The 20,327-nt window shown below is 42.3% G+C and overlaps 2 protein-coding genes across 3 annotated transcripts in view; both read right to left on the bottom strand.

Moving 5' to 3' along the window:
• Positions 1-20,327, bottom strand: part of LOC108037430 (zwei Ig domain protein zig-8) — a 150,778-nt gene that overhangs the window by 74,958 nt on the left and 55,493 nt on the right. The window contains exons 1-2 of one of the 2 annotated variants that reach the window (XM_044461226.1): positions 12,484-12,562; positions 848-922 (exon numbers count right to left, since the gene is read on the bottom strand). The gene's annotated coding sequence lies outside the window, so the exon portion shown is untranslated. Of the gene's footprint in view, positions 1-847; positions 923-12,483; positions 12,563-20,327 lie in introns of those variants that run through there. The other variant, XM_044461225.1, reaches the window with a different exon arrangement.
• On the bottom strand, positions 7,823-8,946 carry LOC108041815. Its single transcript, XM_017119848.2, has 2 exons — positions 8,877-8,946; positions 7,823-8,822 (listed from the first exon to the last, which is right to left on the bottom strand). Exon 2 carries the CDS (start codon positions 8,805-8,807, stop codon positions 7,893-7,895), a length of 915 nt encoding a protein of 304 aa, XP_016975337.2. The 5' UTR covers positions 8,808-8,822; positions 8,877-8,946; the 3' UTR covers positions 7,823-7,892.

Genomic DNA, 20,327 nt, shown 5'->3' with positions numbered 1-20,327 from the left:
CAAATTACGATATGCTGTTTTTTTAATACTGTTGAAAAAGCTGAATATAGTTGCCAAGCTACCAAAAAATACCATTTGTCGCTATAAAGCCTTAAAACACACTCTTGTAAAGTTAAAAAAAAAACTGATTACCGATTTCTCAATGTTATGTTAAGTTTTTTCCCATCAAGACACATATAATTTTTAAAAGCTTAAAATAATTAAAATAGTAATGAAATATATAACTCGTATAATTTGTTATACCTAAAATTTGTTATCCCCTATATTTACAACCTGCTTAAGCTGCCACATAGGTAGCAATATACTTGTTAAGTTTTGCAATAAATATACATTTTTTTTACTTTTTTTACTTTTTTTTAAAAGGTTTTGACATTTAGCTAAAAAGCTATTTTGGAAACATTTACTTTATCATCGACTCTTGTGACCGCAGAACCTGTAAGGATTTGCAGTTTGAAAAATTTACATTACATCAAAAAAGCTAATTATTGACCTTTTTAATCTAGAGCCTTAAATCGGCCTTAAACATTTTTTTGAAACATTTTAATAATTGGTTATCTCTTAAGAAGAAAACTTTTAAATTTGTTAATAATTTGTTGTTTAATTTAATACAATGCAGAATTGTAGAAATTCAAACTAAAGGAGAATGATTTTCGTTAAGCCCAAGGACTTGAGCAAACGCAGGGTATGCGCGATTTCGATCTGGCCCAAACACCTTCGCCCACTTCTTGGCCAACTAAAATAAGTGGCTTAGCTGGAGCATCGCTGAAGTGCACGACAGTTTTGTGGGGCTTTGAGTGCTCTGGCTGCTTAGGTGGCCACACCACGAAAGTTTCGAGGCCAAATTTACCTTTTGTGTTAATTCCGGCTGCAGTTGCCTTCGGGTTGGCTGACTTTGACTTTGGCGTCTTCCTCGCTCCTCCGCCTGCAAATGGAACGTGGGAAAGAAAAGAGTAGTCAAATATTTGCCATATTAGTTTTTCCACTTGAAAAGTAAGAAGAAAAAATGGGGATCATTTTTAGGAGTTGGGAAACTCATTAGGAACGCACACTTTAAAGGCATTGCAAATGATATTTACATATTTTATTTCGCAGCGCTTTATTTACGCAGCATTCAAAATAGAAGCAGAGGTAGAGTCAGACGGGCGCCTTTCATTAACTTTCGGCTATTTGTGTGTCATCAGATGAACCGACCAGGGATATAATTATCATTCTTTCATGGCCCCAAAACAAAAAGCGTAAACAAATTTCTGACGCTGTCGAAAGTCCCCGGGGATGAATTCATTTCAAGACGTTTGCTTTATCTTTTTTCCCTCTTCGGGCAGGTGTTTCTTGTTTCTTGTTTCTTGTTTCTTGTCCCCCCAAAACAACACTCATAAACGCGTCTTATATTGCGTATACCACCTGTATACATTTACATTTCAGTATCTGCTGTTGTTTCTGGTGGCTTTGTTGTCTGGCTTGTTGCAGCCGACAGATAACAGGGACTTATCAGGGAGTCCTTGTCGAGAGACAGACACCTGGGAGCGCAGGACAATACAGATCCTATCGCTGACTCAGGAGGGGGGTTTTAAAGCAGCGGGAGGCGACGAGGAAAGTTCATTGGGTGACGATGACAGCAAATTGCATTAAATGAACTAGAAGAATGCCTCCAAGCGAGACTGATTGGAGACCTGCCGAGCCATTCAAATGTAAAACAGTAAGTGAGCAGACTTAAAAGGAGCTTTGCTGCTGAAATGTAACAGGGACTTACTCCTGGAAGAAAGCTAAGTAGTTGGAATTATGTACTCCACCAATAATTACAAGGCAAACCGACGTAATAAGCCTATGTACTTTTATTTCAATTGAACAATTCTGTAATAATATATGGGGCTTAATATTGAACATTCTTAGTCACATTTTCTGACTAGGTCATAATCATTGATTTCTAAATTCTTAAAAAATCAAAGAAGCTTGAACAATGAAAAACATTGTATTAAAACAATTGAAAACGTTTAACCATATTATACTTAAAAACTGGTATTTTAAACTATAAATTCATAGCAAAGTAACCCTCACTAAAAGTCAATTTTAAACACAACTATTTTTAGACACCCAACAATCTTTGGAAATCATCCAGTCATCAAAAGCTGCCATTGAGGATAGAGAGTTGCGAAATCAGATGGAACCCGTTTAATGAGCTGGCTGCCGAGATGGAGTTTTATAAGCTTGGCCACCAGACAACCACAATGTTTCCCTGACAACTAAGCAAATGCTGCGCCAAGTTCATGCCGTCTTGCCAGCCACCCACTCACATATCCAGTATCCTGGCAGAGGACCTCCGCCAGACATTAACCGCAACATTTTCGTCCTGTCAGCATATCTGGGAACAAACATCGTTTATGCTTCTGCATTGGTCATGTTCATATGTGCCACCAGAACCCATCCTTGCCGCAAATTGTCACTGCTGCTGGCTAATCAATTGTGGGGCTTCATTTTCAGGCTCCGTGGATGCTTCTCATCCGTGCCAGCAGTTTGTGACCGATTTTTGGTGAGCTCAGGCTGTGGTTTTTCCTCGTATTTGATTTAGAAATTTGCAGGTAATGAAGCTGTTTAATGTCTTGCCCAGGCAAAGACGGCGGGATCCAGGCGGCAGTTCTGCGGCCAGCCACTCAACTAACTTGGCCCTTACGCCCCCCTGTTCACCAGCACCTCTGGACATTGTGGTTGAGAGGGGTGTGGGGGGTTGGGGAGGTATCAGATCCTGGCCAGTAGTGGATGTCATAAGTAGCGAGACATAAATTAACGCAGCATCCCTGTGGGCTTGGTTTCTGTTTCTCAAATGCGGTTGTGTCAGGACTCCTTGTTGATTAAATTTTAAAGACAATTTTCCGATTGAGCGAGCCCAAAGCAATTATCCTTTTCCATTCGAAGGGGGAATCGCCGAGTTTCTACTCGGAGGAATTTGATACACCAATTGTCATTGAGTGCGCGCGTGTGTGTGTGTGTGTGTGAGCTGCAACTGGCAACTTTCGCCTCGAATTCATTTGCAATTAAACGCATAAACATTTTAATTATGCCAAAGCTTCGCCCGGGAAAGTTTTACCCCACCCAAAACCACTTCTTATTCGTCCAGCCCCCACCACCACCATCCCCCCCCTCCAGCGGTCTTTGTTTGCCAAGTTTTTGGCGCACATGCATAATGAAAACTTTCCACGGCATTGTGAGTGCAAGGCAAAAGTCGACTGAGCAAAAGTCTGGCTATCAATTTGTTTGTTTGGGCTTTTGTCGGCTGGGGGACAGGTGGGCCACTAAGCCGCAGCAGCTTAGGCAGCAGCTTAATGAATTTACATAACGCACACAAATCAAAAGCCAAAAAGGAACAGGGCCCCTTACGACTCAACTTTGCCACCGCAAGAGGGCTAATCAGCTTGGAAAACTTTCGGGGCGAAATTATGCGAGTTTTCAGTTATTAAAAGGCAACCTTAGAAGTCAAATCCTTAGAAAAATACGCAATAAATAAGAATCAAATTCGTCGTTTCATGTGCAAACGTGAACAGGAAATAAATGAGAAACTTTTTGCCCAGCGAGAGGCATTCATCAATGACTGAATCGGGGGTCAGGGGGGTCAGGGGGCAGGTGGTAGGTGGCAGGATCAAGCTGCTGCCTTCAATTGATGACAAAGAGCAGCGAAATTGAATTGAAAATTAATGTTAAAATTAAAATGAAAAATGAAAAATGGGGGTGGAGATGGAGATGGAGATGGAGATGGCATGCATGCTGCCTGACTGAGTTGACATCTTTTCATTAAGACACCCAAATCAATTGAGGAGCCCCCCGAGCAGCGTAGTAAATCTTCCATAGCATACTTATGCGGGCAGGCAATTATTTACAAGGCCCCAACTTGGGAGCCAGTGATATATGAAGAGCCAACTCCCAATTATTAGCTGACCCCCACAGACAATTGGCCAACATTTGTGTGAGTTTTCTTCCACCCCGTCGGACCTTGGCAATAAAATTAAAAGTCGCAACCGCCGAACTGGCTCTGAAAAGGACCTTTTTTGCGAAGGGGGAAAGGGTGGGGTTTTTCTTGCACTGCTATTTATGGTCATGTGTTCGTGTATTCCGACGTGTGTGCGTGTGTGTGTGTGTCCGTGTTTGTGTGCTCACTCACACATCCCAGCTAAAAGTTAAATTTATTGCCCCAACTCCTCACCCTGTTTTACGTTTTCTTTTTTATCTTGTGTTTGTCTTGCGCCTTTGTTTTCGCCCCGTTTCTCTTCTTGGATCCGTTTCTGTTTTTCCACTCCGGTCCAGATTTGCCGAAACAAGCATCCCTTCAGCGCCCCACTTCTGCCACTGCATTTATTTCACTTGATTTTCAAACAAAATTTATAAGTTGCGCGTCGCGTCGTTTATTTTGTTTTAATAGCAAAGCAATTTCAAATATAAAGACATTACCCAGCGGAACGTGTGTTTGTATTTCAGTGAGTGCCGGCTGAGTTGCCAAGGCCTGAAAGCATCCTGCAGCATTTTCGGGCAGGTTAGTTCGCCTCGAAAACACAGGAGACTGTTCGTTTTCTTCGTTTTCCAACCGGGGAGAAAGTTGGGCAAAGAATTTTGGCAAGGACAAGAAATGGGAGTCTAAAGAGGAGGAACGAGCGATGCAGAAGAGATGCTAAGAACTCTTTCCCAAAGCGAATTGAAAATATTGATATAAGAGCCCTTAAAGTGGATTACAATAATTGAAGAGCACTGAAGGCGAACTTTTCCTTTTATTGTGAACTTAGCGCCAGCTGGTGACCCCGTGACCTCCTTCGGAATTGTGAGAAGCGCGTAGAAGGGCAGTTCATAATTGCCGTTGCACGAGGACCACACAAATACAGTTCGCAATTGTTCTCCCACCAGAATCGAATCGAATCGAATCGAATTGAATGGAGCATAAAGGAATGGCTGTCTGCAAGGACTTCTTTTGAATCCTTGTATACGAGCGTGTAGTGTGACCAGCTGTTGTCTTCGCCAGCCCGATAACAATCACAAATGGCTTGCTACAATAACTACAGGCTGCGGCGCCTGCGAATGGGACCTTATCAGTTACGGCAAAGTCAATTTGGGGCCAACACATGTCCGGGTTCGCACGAGTCGATATTAATAAACACTTAAGCCGAGGGACAGGGCCGGCGACCGCAATACAATGTCCTCGAATCGGGTTCGGTTCCCCAGGATGTGCCATGATGAGCCGGGATGTGCCCGGATGACACATGTGCCTTAAAATGAAAGGCATCGTTTGCGGATGACAGGCGACGACCACGACACGATACGACAGGACAGGACACGACAGGACACGGCCCAAGGAGCCATCAGGCCCGGTTGCCAGATATTAAATTCGCCCTGCCAGACGGTTGCCAAATAATGCGTATTTTATTAGAGTCCAAACAAAAGTGGCGACAAACGGCACAGGGCAAATGGCGCTGAGTCCTCCGCGAAGGACCTCGCCACTCGATTCGAGTTCGTCTCCTGGCAAGGTCTATTTTTCACTCAGCCTAATGAGATGTTCTTAGGGCTCATTCATCTTCATCCATCTTCCGGCGGGGGACTGGGCATAAACCATTCTTTTATGAATTATTGTTGATAATGTTCGACAATAGTCATCAAATCGAAATGACAACTTTCACAAAAAGCAACTATTTCACGGAATTCCCACAGTCCATAAAGTTGCCTGGCACGAGCGAGAGTCCCAATAAAAGCACCATTTGAACGTTTTTTAAGCTGACACTTTTTGTGGCAGGTGAAGTGAGCCAATTGGTGGGATGGTATCATCCTGGACTTTTGGACTCTTGTAAGCCTTACATTAAGCTTTAGTTTAGCTTAAAAAGAATTCTAGTTACCATCAAAAAAGTACTTTTGATTTCATTTCTATAATTCTGTTTAGAAGAGCTACTTATACACATATAATTAACTCTATAAACTACCTCTTCCATTTTATTTATGAATATTTCCTAAAAGAGTTTTGAAAAACTTAGTTTAGGTTTTTGTCTTATGCTCTCTTTAGCTTAAAAAATTGTAAATATTATTCCTTTTTTTTATTTATGCCCATTTTAGGCGTTTTCTGTATATCTTCACATGTATTGAAATGTAAATCGTTAAACTAATAAAACGATAGAATAAAGATAAACACAGCAAAATAGATATCCAATTTGGTAATGCCATCTAAACTATTGTAAATAAGTGAAAACTAACAGCTCCCATTCAAGAGTGAAAAATGCTTTTAGGGAGCGTGTTTCAAAGGGTTTTAAGGCATCGTCCAGATCAATCAGTGTTAGCCACAGCGAATTTAGCTTTGAAAAGCATGCATTGTGGGGCAACTTATGGCAAATTAAAGTGCAGCTCGGAGAAAGAGCATTTCGTTGGGTGTCGGTGGGTGTCTGCCGGTGGTTTCCTCTGGGAAACTCTGCCAATTTGGCCAGGACGAAGGCCATCCATTGTGCCCCTCAAAGGGGGAAGGGGGGGTCAGAAGCCGAGGCAAAAGCGAAAACTGGGGTGCTGATCATGGGTATGTGGATACAAGGGTGCAAAATTAATTATACACGCATGCATAGACAAAGAATAAGGGAGCGGGGAGCGGGGAGGAGTAGGAGGAGTAGGAGGAGGAGGAGGACAGCTCATAATAATCACTGGTGGCATGTGCTAATACGATAATGGGCGACCAGTTGGCAGATTCCACACCCCCTCCACCCAAACCCCCTCTTCCGATCCTTCCGCCAAACACTTTTTCTGCTGTGTTTTTGCGTTTTCCTTTTTTGCTATCTGTTTTATTACCTTTTTGCTATTTATTTATTACCACTAAGAACACACACACACACTCAGGCACACTCACCTACGGCACACACACACACACACACACATGCCATGTTCCAGATATTCAGCACATCCGGCACGCCCCCTCGTATGGTCCTCCCCCCCCCCACCAACTCCCCTTCGTACTTTGAGGTCCCATAAACAAATATATTAAATTTTAATGCTTAATTTATGTGCAGATTAATTTCGTACATTTTTCGAGGCGCAGATTAGTTTTGGCCGCCCTTCCGCCCCCCTGAACTTTAGTTCCGGCAGTCTGATGAGAGGGGGCGTGGCACATTCCCTTAAACGCTTATTAAATGAATTTTGTATGAATTTCGCGTTTAATGCGTTCAGAAATCAGCTTAAATAGACCGAAGATAGCAAACGTAGAGGTAAAGATGGCAGCAGGCAGATAATATTTTAGTTTCCTGGCATAACTATAAATAAGGATATTCCAACACCATGTTATTTATCCCTTATTAATGCCAGAAATGTGCCTTAAAATGGAGCATTAAACGTTTAAAATTTGGTCAGCCATACAGTATAATGCACAGCTGAAACAACTAAATATGATATGACCAATTTAAAATCTTTATCAAAAATAAAGTACAATCAATTGAAATTATTCATCTGTCAAAAGACAGCTCAAAAAATAAACAAATTCAGGTGAAACTGGCAATTTCAATCGATTAGTATCGATTATTGTGCATTTCACAAGGATTAACTTTTTCCAGTGTTCTATATTGGAGACCAATTTTTGTTCGACTTGACAACCCTAAAAAAGCGGAGCTAAATACCAGATTAATCGGAAGTTAACGTTTTAGTATATTTCAATACAAATATTCAAACCGCAAGAAAAATACTTTAAGCAAAATGAAAATGACTTGCAATAATGAATTAAATTTAGCAGGAAATAAATATTTGACATTACAAACGTGGAATGCCAATATTTCATGAATTACAAGTTGTAACTAAAAAGGAATTGGAAAGAAAACGTTACTAAATAGCGTTTTAATGCTTTTTATTTTCTGAGAAGCTCATTATTTTATGATTCTCGACAATTTTACAGGAAAGGACTAGTCCTCGTAGATGAACAATGTGTCGGCACTGAATGTCAAGAAGTCGAGCTTCTCATCCTCGGTCTCGACTTCGTCCTGGTCTTGGCCGTCACTTTCGGCTCCATTGGACTCCAGTTCATCCGACTCCGTTGGAATGTCCCTGCCGTCCAGCGAATCGTTGTCGCCCACGAGGGTCTGGTCCATGTCCGAGTCGATGTCCACATCCGATGGCACTTGGGTCTTGTCCGAGTCGACGCTCACGTTGGAGCCATCTTCGGAGAGGTCCAGATTGGAGTTGTCTTCGGAGTGCTCCTTGTTAGAGCCTTTTTTGGAGTGCTCCTGGTTGGGGCTTTCTATGAAGTGCTCCTGGTTGCAGACGGAGCACTTGTCCATCGGCTGGGAGTCGCCGCCTCCCTGGAGGTCCTGGTTGCCAACGCTGGCGAGTCCTTCGCGGCGAGCCTTGGAGGCATTGTCGCCGGCCTGTTGGGCCATGGCCAGCATTTCCTGGGCGCGCTTGTTGCGGTAGCGAAGGCGATTGCGCGGCTTTTTGGCCTTCTTGGGAGCCTGCTCCTCCACGATGGGATCGGGTGACCTGGACAAGTCCATGGTGTCCGAATAGGAGCTCTGCGGCTGATGGGTCGGCGGATTGAGCGGCGGATTGCGCACCAGATCGCCGGTAATCACGAACAGGCTGCTCATCACGGAGCCCTGGACCTTGGGCATCATGACCTGGATCTCGCTGGTGTCCTCCAGCTCCAGGCTGATCTCCTGGATGCCGGGCATCTGGTTGAGGGGCAGCTTGGTGAGGGCGGTCTGCAGGCGCTTCTCTTCCATGGCCGCTGAGGTCTGGATGTGCTTGTGCTTGCGGCGCACCGATCCCTTGCCCCCGATGCGCACCGCATCCTCCATCTTCTTCAGCTTGTTCTGGTCCATTTCGATTTGCAAAATCTGCTGACTCACCGGGTTGAAAATTAAAGAGAACAACAACAAAATCCTGTTCACCTCTTCTTTTTTTTCGTTTTTTGTTACCCTTAGAAATGTTCTCCTGCTAGGAAAAGCTTGTACTTATCGGCTCGAACGAAGTCAGCAAAGTGAAGGTCCCAGGGAAAATCGCAAGCAAGTCAACTTGACACTTAAAGTCAGAGCCTACTATTCCATTTCTTAAATAAAGTGTTAATAAACATTTATTCCATTTCTAAAACATAGTGTGCCTAAACGCTATGAAATAGTAAAGCGCACACTATAAAATTGGCAACGCTATCAGGAAAACTTGAGCCATTTTTAATAAGACCATAAAAAGGATCCATCAAACTAATTCTGCTTCATTTCACTATTCATTATGCTTATTTTAAATACATAAACTATCATTTTTTCAAGCCCTTTTTTTCTTCTCTTCTTATTTTAGGCAAATTAATATAGTCATGACCGTCCTTTTCTATACCGTTACCAAGCTTTGTTAAAAAGCTAGGCCCTTACAAATTAAATGATTATTAGGCGAGTTAATATAGCATATGTCCGTTGGATTTGAAATTTGAGTTCGATTTTTTGTCCATTTTATGAAGTAACCCCTTTTCATATTTTCAAAAAATGGCTTTGCAGAATAGTGTCCAAAAACCTGCACTTCCAAGTCTGTAACTTTTCTTACAGACAACCGATTTCAGAGCTTCATACTTTTTAATGATTGTGGCTTAATTCACCAAAAACTAATCCTTTCCTGTTTATCATAAATTTTTTAAAAAAGTGGCCAAAAATAAATGCCAATAGATTGGAAATTTTAAAACGAATTCAACAAGGTATAATACTCCAACATTCGAAAATTTTTCGCCACCAATACAAAACTTCCCAACTTCTTTTACAGTGATCGCATTTATAAATCTTGCCGATGGAATAAAACCATCCCCTGATGACTATAAAATGCAGCTGTCAAATATGTATTGCAAGGGTATTAAAAGTTTGGATTGCCTAAGTCAGCTTCCGTGCTCGATCTATTTAATTTCCTTTAGCTGGAAAAGTCTAAATCATATTAATTGAGGCAGAAAAAGAGTTTCGAGATGCTTTTGAAATTCCATTTATTTAATTTTTTTGTATTACTCTCCTTATGTCTTTATCTACCGAAAATTGGCATGGATTAACCCGCTTCTATTAGTTGTGAATATCTGATAAGAGGATGGCAACTGGAGAGTGCAGCCAACAAAGTGGCAGACGACCGGGAAAAGGGAAAAACAATAAAAAGGAGGTCAGGCCGAAGAGGCAGAAATATAACGGGCGAAGGACTCTGCTCTTGGCCAGTGCTCAGTATTATTAACCTACAAAGTAGCCGGGCTCCGGCCATTTGTCCATCATTCGCTGGTGGGCTGATTAAATTGCGAGATTTTCACCATTGCTGGAGCTGTCATTGTTGTTGTTTGTGGCCTCTCGTAAACATTGCAGTGCAATAAACGTTTATTTGATTTTATTTGTTTTAATGCGGCGAGGTGGCCAAGCCACCAGCCCACCCACCTACCTTCTCTTAACTGGGCTCAGTTTGGTTCAGCTCGGCTCAGCGCTTCTGCCAATTGCCAGCGGCTGTTTGCTTGGCGCAGTGGAATGTTTTTTTCGCAGTCACTGTTGCCGCGTAAAAAGCTCGCGGCATTTTGGCTGCTGCTCATTTGTGTATGTCTGTGTAGGTGTGGGTGTGTGTGGGTGTGACTGGGTGGGTGCAAGGATATGCGAGCCCGCCCACCCTTTGGCACAAAAGCCGCACGGTTGTCAATAGAAAAAGCGGAGAACTTTAACTTTGTTGCTGCACTTTCGGCGGCTGGGAAATGGAAAAGTGGAAAAGTGGGAGGTCCTGCCTCGAGGGCAGCTCAGCAAAAAAAGCAACACACACACACACACTTACACAGACACGGACACAAGAATGCGGTCATTGTTACGTTTATAAACAGAATGAGGGAAAAAGGACACACATCTGAACACATCCTGACCGCATTACCAACTGCCAAACTGACCAGAGAAAGGTGAAAGGCAAGGGAGTGGCGGAGCTCAGTCTCCGCATCAGCATCAGCCTCAGCCTCAGCATTTTGGTTGAAATATTTTCTGCAATGCTGCACATTTAAGCCAGAGCAGAGCAGCTCAGCCCACCTGCCCGTGCCACGCCCCCGACTTTACGAGGCGACTATATGGTATTTTCGGTCTTCGAGTTTTTCCGATGCTCCAGTAGCATTTCGTTAGATAATTTCGGTTTTTTACTTGTTTTGTGATTTATAACAAGTGCCAGGATGCGAGGATGCAGGGATGCAGAAAGGGGCAAGGATGCCAGGATACCAGGATGCCGGACAGCCAGGAGGGAAATAAAGAGACTCCTCTCCTGGCAGTGGCATAATCTACAGTTTGTGTTTTCAATGACTGTCAGCAAGTGCATTTGGAGTTATGTCTGCTGCTGGAGGGTGGGAAAATTCAGGACGGACCATTCCCATCCAGGACAGGAGAAGGTGAGCAATGGAGTGCCAACTGGCGATGACTGCATCCTGATTGTGTTGACCACAGTGCCAAAGTGCCCTGGCATCCTGGGGAGCGGAACTCAATCGCCAGTCACAAATGGCAGAATTTGTAGCACTGCCCAAAGCCAGCAACGGAATTGGAAATCTAAATGCACGGAAGTGTTGATAGGGGTTTTATTTCAATTTAATTGGTATCTCTCATGGTCCTCTGAATTCCAGAGCAATCAGACGTAGTGGAGGAACAACTCGAATAAAAAGCAATAGAACAATTCAATGGAACTAGAAGGAAAAGCCACTAGCCGAACTAACGTTTCACCAAGCATACATTTGTATCTTCAAAAGCGAGAGATTCCTTTATTTTAGTTTTTGTTTGATGATTGATATTATTTGAAAAACGTGTGTACGACTTTTTACATTTTAATTGTTATGATTCTCTCGAAGTTACAATCTTGAAGAGAATTCTTTTCTGCCACCGAAGCATCTATCAGCATTCGTATGTATACTACCAACCATATTTTGATTTCTATCCAGTTCAAGGATAAGTATTTGTGACTTACATATTGGCAGACATAAATACCACTTCTTCGATACAAAAGTTCCCTTTGAAATGGTATACAAATCGTTGAGCAACCTGTCAGCAATTGAAATGGCAAAAGGAAAGCGGCCATCCTCTGCACATATTTCCCTAGTTATCCCATTCCGCACATTGCCCCTCCTAATTTTCCTTCCATTTCCACAAAGCAGCAGAGCTGTCAACTGGTTGGCGATAAACAAAGGACAAACAAATGAACAATTGTCACCTTCTCTGCCGTTGGCCTTCAACTTTCACATTGGGAGAGGGGGGCGTGGCAGGGGCTTTTGCACACCATTGTCACCCTCGTCCTTTCGTCCTTTCGATTATTGCAGATGAGCGGTTGAGCTCATCCGTTGTAGTTGCCGCCTAGCACAATACAAGTGTACACATGGTGGCTCCAAACGCTTGAAGTCGTCTTCGTTCATTTGAAAGTGCACCAAGTGAGTGGACTCAAATGGCTGCACTGAAAATCTAGAAGACCATACTTGTTTTGCTTCTCATTTTAGAACGCTTCAAATTTTACAAGTGACGAGCTTGATTTAAATTCATTTACCTTGAGGACTGCAAAGAAAAATGGTTTCTTCTGACTTGCTTTTTATATCATAAAGCTTAGATAACCAAATTATAATTTTGTATTTTGGTTCTGATAGCAAAATCGACTTCACATTCCAACTCATTTGTTGAAGATACACTGAAAATATAAATTGCTTCTATTAATTTGTTAATCAGGATTCTATGACTGATTTCACATAATTTCTTAAGATAAAGTCAGGTTTACTTGGCATTTATCTACAATCTATTTGGTTAGTTTCATGTTAAGTACTCCTGAAATTCAAAATATAAATGAATGAAAGCTGAATGAGTACATTGTTGATTAATTGATTGTCCATTTAATGTGAGTTAATTTGTTCAGTGCAGGGACTTATACTCTTTGTAGTGCCTTCCGGTCGAAGGCTTTTGGCGTGCTTAAAGAGCTCAGATGGAGATGCCGGATTGGACACGTTAAGTTGATTAATTGCAAATTTTAAGAAAACAAACTGCAAGTCAAGACAGCCACTGAGGCGAGGCCACACTGGGAGAAATCTCTGAGGGTTTCCGTGCCATTTGGGAGGGCTTAAAGGAGGACTTCTCCTGACGGGATTGAGTGGAAACTGGAAAGTGGAAAGAGGATAGAGGGAGGCCAAAACAGCAGCCGTTGGGGCAGGCAAAATTAAATTAAGCAAATGCTCGGCAAACTGTCTACCACACACACACACACACACTCTGCACACTCACACACACTCTGAAACAAAAGGAGCGTCGACACTGTGTGTGTGTGTGTTTTTGAGTGAGTCGGGGAAATGGATTTTTGGTATTTCTGAGGCTGAGTGAACGATTTGCTGGCCGTTTTTTCCTGTCACGCGCGCTTTGTTTGCCATTTTGAAAAATGCCCAATGCACACATGCAGAGTGTGTGTTTGGGAGGGGGGGGGGGGTCTCTCACAGACAGCCACTGTATGTGAGTGTGTGTGTGTGTTGGAGAGAAACTCACGTTCTGCTCATAACTGAAATTCAGGCTTTAAAGCTCACCGACTCCTGGCAGAAGGCTTACAGAAACGGATAACGGATAAACCAGACAATGTCCGACAGGCAGGAATGGCAGGACTGGCAGGACTGGCAGGACACCCAGGACACCCGACGTTGTTATTGCTGTTCATATTTACGTCACCAAAATGCTTAACCCGTTTATGCCATTAAAAGGATTTCACAGGCCGCTGGAGCCGAACCCAAATAGGAAATAGGAAAAGGAAGAGCCCCTGGAAGAACCTGCAGGACAATGGCCAGAAAGTAAGAGGGGGAGGGGGTTGGCAAGGGGGAAAGGAGACTGAGTTAGTTAGAGGCTGCCAAGGGGGTTAATGAACGTGCCTAGCCACTGGCAATGGCCAAAAACATTTACCAGAAAAAAAAAACATGGAATTCTTCTTTGCTAAATTCTTCATGACACAGAAAATGGCCAGAAAAGTTCGTCGGCGACGTGGCCTTAGTAGTGGGCATTTAAGTTGAACAAAAATATCAATAATACTTTTCAGCAATTTAATTCTGCATTGCAAATTGAGACCTATGATGGTCTTTTAATTACTTTTGCCTCGGCTTGCATTGTATTGCAGTTCCGGACTTACTTTTACTACATTTTCATTGTGGCGGATTTGTTTGGCCGTTGCATTTCATCAGTAATAAATAAACATTGTTCATATTCAATTTGTTTAACATTAATGTGTATACATTTTACTCCATATAAACAGTTCTTAATCAATATGAACTTCAATTATAACTTATAAATGTATGCATATAATCAGCAACGATTTCGCCTCGCCTTAATTTTAATTGCAGTGCACTTTGCATTTTACAGAGCTTAGTAAAGCAATCAAGGAAAATTATAAAATATTTATTTATGATGAAATTAAGACTTCTCATATTTGCATGACCTTCCCAAGCGAAGGGCATTCGTCAGCATTATCCTCCCCCGAAAAGCCATCCCCTTCTCTTCAAGCAACCCCTGCGATGTTAGCAACTATTTTTAGTGCCCAAGTTTCTTAATAAATTTCCAGCGTCGTTCTTTTATGATTATTTGAAAGTGGGCGGGTGACGGCCCAAAAAAGGTGTGGCAGGGGCTGTGTGGCGGAATGAAAAGTTCACCGACGTGGCACACAGCATGCACTTGGCCGTGGCGCGTGGCGAGTCAAATGAAAATGAAATCGGCATAAAACACGACAAGTGGAGGCCATTAAGCGGGAGCCAAATGGAAATGGGGTGATGGTAACGGTGGCCCAAAAAGCGGGCTCAAAGTGCTCGGAAAGCGGACTCTGTGTGGGTAAATTCGTGTGTCAGTAAAATGGAAACGGTAACGGTAACGAAATTGCAATCGAAGTTTTTGAAAGCGGAAGAAATATAATGAAGGACAAAATGAATTGAAAGGGGGCGAGGCTATCGAAGCAACAGTATCCATCCAATGACAACTTCACATTCCCTTTGGTCCGTTGGTCCTTTGGTCCTTTGCCATGCGAAATCCTCTTTGATCAACACTTTCGGTGGCTTGAATGTGACTCAAGGCCATTGGGTCTCCCAATTTTTTCGTATTACCTCTCGTGCCACTGCAATTACTAACTAATTTAGAACTGCTGACGATGTTTTTCCTGGCAAAAGCCACCTATTCAACCCTGTCGCAGCACATTACTCATACGCCCCATCTTGCCACATTACTCATACGCCCCGTCATTAGCGCCATATCCATGCTTTCTTGGCTACTTTCCTCGCCCGCCAGCATTTCTTTATCATTGTGGCATTCCCTTGTTGCCTGCACTTTTTATTTATGTATTTGTTTATCTATTTCTCTTGCTTTGCTGCTTCCAGGATGAACAAGTTTATTTTCCTCTATGTGTGTGTGTGTGTGTGGGGGTGGGGGGGGTTATGCTGTGTGAGTGGTTGTGCGCCTGATGATATTTTTCGGTCAATATCAATATGTGGGCAGCCCACCCACGAAAACACCTGCACTGGAGGGCGGGGCATGCCCCCATTTTTTATCCAGGGTGCCGTCGAAAATATTTTCGCATATCAAAATCCAAGCCAAGTTGTTGGGCTGCGGGGGAGGGAATGGGCGGAGGGGTGGAACTAAAAGCGCATGAAGCATAAATTTCGCATTAACGTAAAGCGCGAGAAAAAAGTGGTGGCACACAGTGGGACCAAAAGAGGGCGAAGAGGGGATGGTGGGGCAACAACACGGTCAGGAAGGACGAGCGACACAAAATATGCAATAATAATGCCAAAAATAAATACCAAAAATACACCAACATACACACACACACACACACACACACAACGACAACAATATCATCACGGGTTTCTGGTTGCCGGGATAAAAGTAAATAAAAAGGATGCAGAAAAGAATCGCTAAAGAGCGGGGGGAAAGCGCCGAAATGCAAAGCACAAGCTTCATAGATTACTCATGCGCCCCGTGTGCTTCGTCGCATAGAAGAAAGGGAATAGAAAGTGGTGGAGAAAGTGGAGAGCGCAGGTGGGGGGGTGGCACAGGCGAAGGGAAAGGGAAAGGAAAAGCGGAGAGCTTAGTGGCAGAGATGGCATACCGGGTATTACAAACTATATTTGACATAACTAATAAAAAATAGACTGTAATGCAGACTAACTCAAAATTTACTTTTGATTTTTGGTTACAAAGAATTGTAGTGCACAAAAAAGGTTGACTTTTTTTTTTTTTAAATAGTGTTATACTTTTTGACTTCAAACGGGGACCGAAAATAATCAGTATTTATGATTGTTATTTTTAGGGGCTTTGGTGATTTTTATTTATAAACGTCACAAATAAATATTTTTTCTCTTTTCCACAAAGTCTATAAAAGTTCGACTAATTGGAATATAAATAAATAAAAACTACAGAAGCTTATTGAAAATAAATACCTAAAATTAACTCTCTCTTGTTTTTTAACCTATACGTAAAGAAGTACATTTTTGAGTAGTTTTGTGAGACTATTTAAAATGAATTGCTTGGAAGTTGACTTTTATCTAAGGGTATCAAGTGCATTCTGCTGCTGCAGGACCTCGGCATTCCCGACACTTGTTATTATCTTGCCTTTTGCGGACTTTGTTACGCCATCGCTGCTGTTCTTGATAGTTTTTGGAGCGCATTACATACACACTAGCCCGTGTGTGTACACGAATATATTTATGCATATGTATGCAGCTATGAGTGTGCGAGTGTGCGAGTGTGTGCGAGTTTATGGACATGCAGTCGGCGCTTAGGCAAATCCGAGTATGCATGTAAATATTTCTCGTCGCTTGTTGACGTTGCCACAGTTGCTGATGCTGAGATGCTCAGATGCTCAGATGCTGAGGCTGATGATGTGGTCTCGTTTCGAGCTGCTCCTCCTGTTCCGGCTGTTCCTGCAGCCTTATATCCTGCCAAAGGATGCAGCAGATCCGCCCGACTTTTGCCCACTGCTAACAACGTTTGACAAACAACAACAGAGGCAAGCCGCTGCTCCGTATTTATAAGCTGTCTCTGCAGCAACCAGAGACTGCCTGATACGCTTATGTTTAAGTTGGCAAATAACACGCTTTTTGTGCGCTGATATCATTATAAATGTGCTGCAAATATACACTCAAAGTGAAGGTGCGCAGACATCAGCAAAACATTTTCATAGTCCTGCGACAGGAGCGGATCCTTGGATCCTTGGATCCTTGCATCCATCCTATCCCACGTGTGTATGCCTTTGGGCTTGGCGACCGCCCACACAAACTTCAAACATTAATGGTCGCCAGAGACAACAAAGGATATGGGGACAAAGGTCCCTAAAATATTGTTTCGCCTTACTTTCACAATGTTGGCAAAAAGAAACTCAAACTGCAGTTAAGCGCTGATACACAATTCTTGAAATTTCATTACTGCGTAATAAGAAAATTCTCCCTCTATTCAATTTCATTGCTTAATAAATCGAAAATGTGGATAACTTGTTGAAAAGCTAAGTGAAATTAGAAGTATTTTTTAATTAAAGTTTCAAAATAGTCTCTGGTTATTTTAACACTTGCTCTTGCTTATGCATATCTTAAAAAGTATACTTTCGAATATTTTTTACATATTAGTCAAATTGTTTAGAACACTGTAATTAAAGTTAATAATTTGAAATTTTAAATTCGTCTTCAAATTTATTTGTCAATAACTTAGGAAAAATATATCCCAAGAACACTTTAGACATTTTGGTTAGTTAATATTCAAAAAATACACGTATATGAAGAAGGTGGTGACTTTTCATATGTTCAATTTATATTTACTCAGCAGAAGCCAGTACACATGGAACAATATTTAGTTCCATCGCTTGGACTCATTAATCAGTCACTGCTTTAGTCAATTGCCACTGTGTTCCACTTTGTTCGTCTCGCGTTTTCTCATTTTCAAATGCTTCGCGCGTGTTTATGTCCGCTGTCGCGTTTTTAAACGCGTCATTTGCCAAATAGCATGTGGCATGTGGCATCTGGCATATGGCATCTGGCTTTGGCGCTAGCTGCTTAATGCACTGCCAGCCAACTAAGTGCGACATGTACGAGGAGTAATGAGTGCGCCCTATCCGCACTAGTCCCCCCTTTTCTCCGTCCCTGGTTGGCACAAATTATTGCCTACTTTTTGGGGCCAACTTTTGCGGTGCGAGGACAACTTTAATCACTTTGCAGTCTGATTTGTGGTTCTGGCATCGTCACTTGGAATAACACCGCATATTGTCAACTGGCCACAGGTCACAAATAAACAAAGCCGGGTTAATGCCCCCCTCATACTTCTTGCAACCCCCCGTAATACCACCCCACCCCCTCTCCACAGAATGCAAATGTAAAGTGTAAGTGGTACTTTCGGTGCGAGCGTATTACATGTGCCTGTTAAGTAGTTAACGCTGTTATTGTTGTTGCTTACATTTTGGCTTCTAATGCGTTCATTGGCAGCAGGAAACTCAGCTTGGTAGGAGGGTGGGTGGAGGGGGCGTGGCAAGGCCCAAGGAGCAGGACATACAAGCAGGCAACCAAGCAACCAAGCAACCAGACAAACAACAGTTTTGCATTAGTATGCGAAACGTTTTGGCCTTGTCGCCTCTTGGCTTCGCCTTCACTGCACTCACTGTTGCCACTATTATTGTTGGGCCAGACATTTTTGTTAATTTAATAGCAACGACGGGCGACCCAAAAACGAGACTCCGACTAAATTAACTACGAGAACTAACACGAAGGGAGATACTATCAACAAGTCGAATAAAGGACTACCCTTTTTTCTATAGTATCTTGATAAATCTAGCATTCATAAACTTAACAAAAAAGTTTGTTATATATTTGATTTGATCTGTATAAATAAGAGATATCTATGTATTTAGCATAATATTTATATTATTGTATTGTACATCAAAAAAATGTATTTCTATCAAAAGTAAACCTTTTTTAAGTTTATTTTAGCAAACTAGCTTTTTTAAATACAAAATGTAAAAAACCAAAAGGTAGATAAAAAACGTTTTAGGAGCGCCTAAACATATGAGCAAAATTATTAGTTTGTATTTATAATAATTAGGCTGTGATAGTTCTGATGGATTTATATATATATTTATATATCTTATAAAGGAGGAAAGATACATTTACCCCAAATGCCTCTAAATATTTTAGAAGTCCTGGCCCAGCCAAGCAAGTCTTTAATCTTATTTGCTTGTGCCTATGAGAAAAAGCCGGATCGTTCATTTTCGCTCTAATCGGAAGCATATTAAAATGTTTGGCAGGACACAAAGGCATTAAGCTCAGATCTGCAGGGCAACTTTGGACCCTTATTTCACATGCTTTTGCTGACAGACCCCCGAACTGGCTGCATGGCGTTGTTCTTGTTGCTATTAAAACGCAATTTTAATTTTGCGCCAACATTAAGCACACATCAGAGTGTGTGTCTGTGTGTGGGTGTGTGTCAGTGTGTGTGTGCAGCGTGTGCGTGTATCTTAGGCGGCCTTGACTCTTTTTGTTGTGCCCCAACTTGTGGGCGGGGCAGATGGGACAGAAAAAAGGGGGTAAAATATGCCGCATTTATATGAAGAACATTTGAAAAATTTTACAGCATCCCAAAAAAGACAGGGAAATGGAAAAACAGGAAAACGAAGATGGAAAATTATGCCAGGAACACAGTTAAGCCCACAAAACTGGGCTTTAGCTGCCGGAGCAGGATGATGTTCATGTTGAGAAATATTTAAACCCCGAATTTTGACGCGTGCCAAGAAAATAAAGCACACGAATGAAGGACGCAAGAAAAAAATTAAGAAAAAGGAAATATAAAAATAAAAATGAAAGGAAACCGAGAACATGAACATTAATTAAGGTACATAAGTTGATTGTGAGACGGGTGGTAGATGGAATCCGGAAAAAGGATTCGTCGAGGGATCGGCCGAAAAAAGCGTGGAACTCAAGTCGAGTTGTAGAAGTTTTCGGAATGAAATGTGACAGCTCCATCACCATCGAGACTGCGAGATGTGAACGCGAGGACCGAGGTTAATTACATAATAACCTTTGAAATGTAATTAAGCGCAGACACCACACGCGTGTGTGTTTAGTATTTATGTGTGTGCGTATGTGTGTTAATGTGGGTGTGTGTGTGTGTGTGAGTGTGAGTGGGAGTGGGAGACAAGCGGCCCAAGTGAGCAACAACAATGGAAAGCGCAAAACCCAAAGCGCCGCATGAATAATGCATCTATACACGACCGACGGACTGACAGCCAATGTATCGGTGACTGGGCGTATTGTCATAAGTGCTCATGTCATAATGCCAAAGGCACCGCAGCCTCCAACGGCCTTGACAATCGCCCCCAAGTAGCAATGCCCTGCCACCCACACCACC

The sequence above is a fragment of the Drosophila rhopaloa genome, unplaced genomic scaffold (genome assembly GCF_018152115.1).
Source record: "Drosophila rhopaloa isolate 14029-0021.01 unplaced genomic scaffold, ASM1815211v1 contig_3, whole genome shotgun sequence".
Lineage (NCBI taxonomy): Eukaryota > Metazoa > Arthropoda > Insecta > Diptera > Drosophilidae > Drosophila > Drosophila rhopaloa.
The sequence above is the reverse complement of the archived record's forward strand: the minus strand, read 5'-3'. Positions and strand labels throughout refer to the sequence as shown.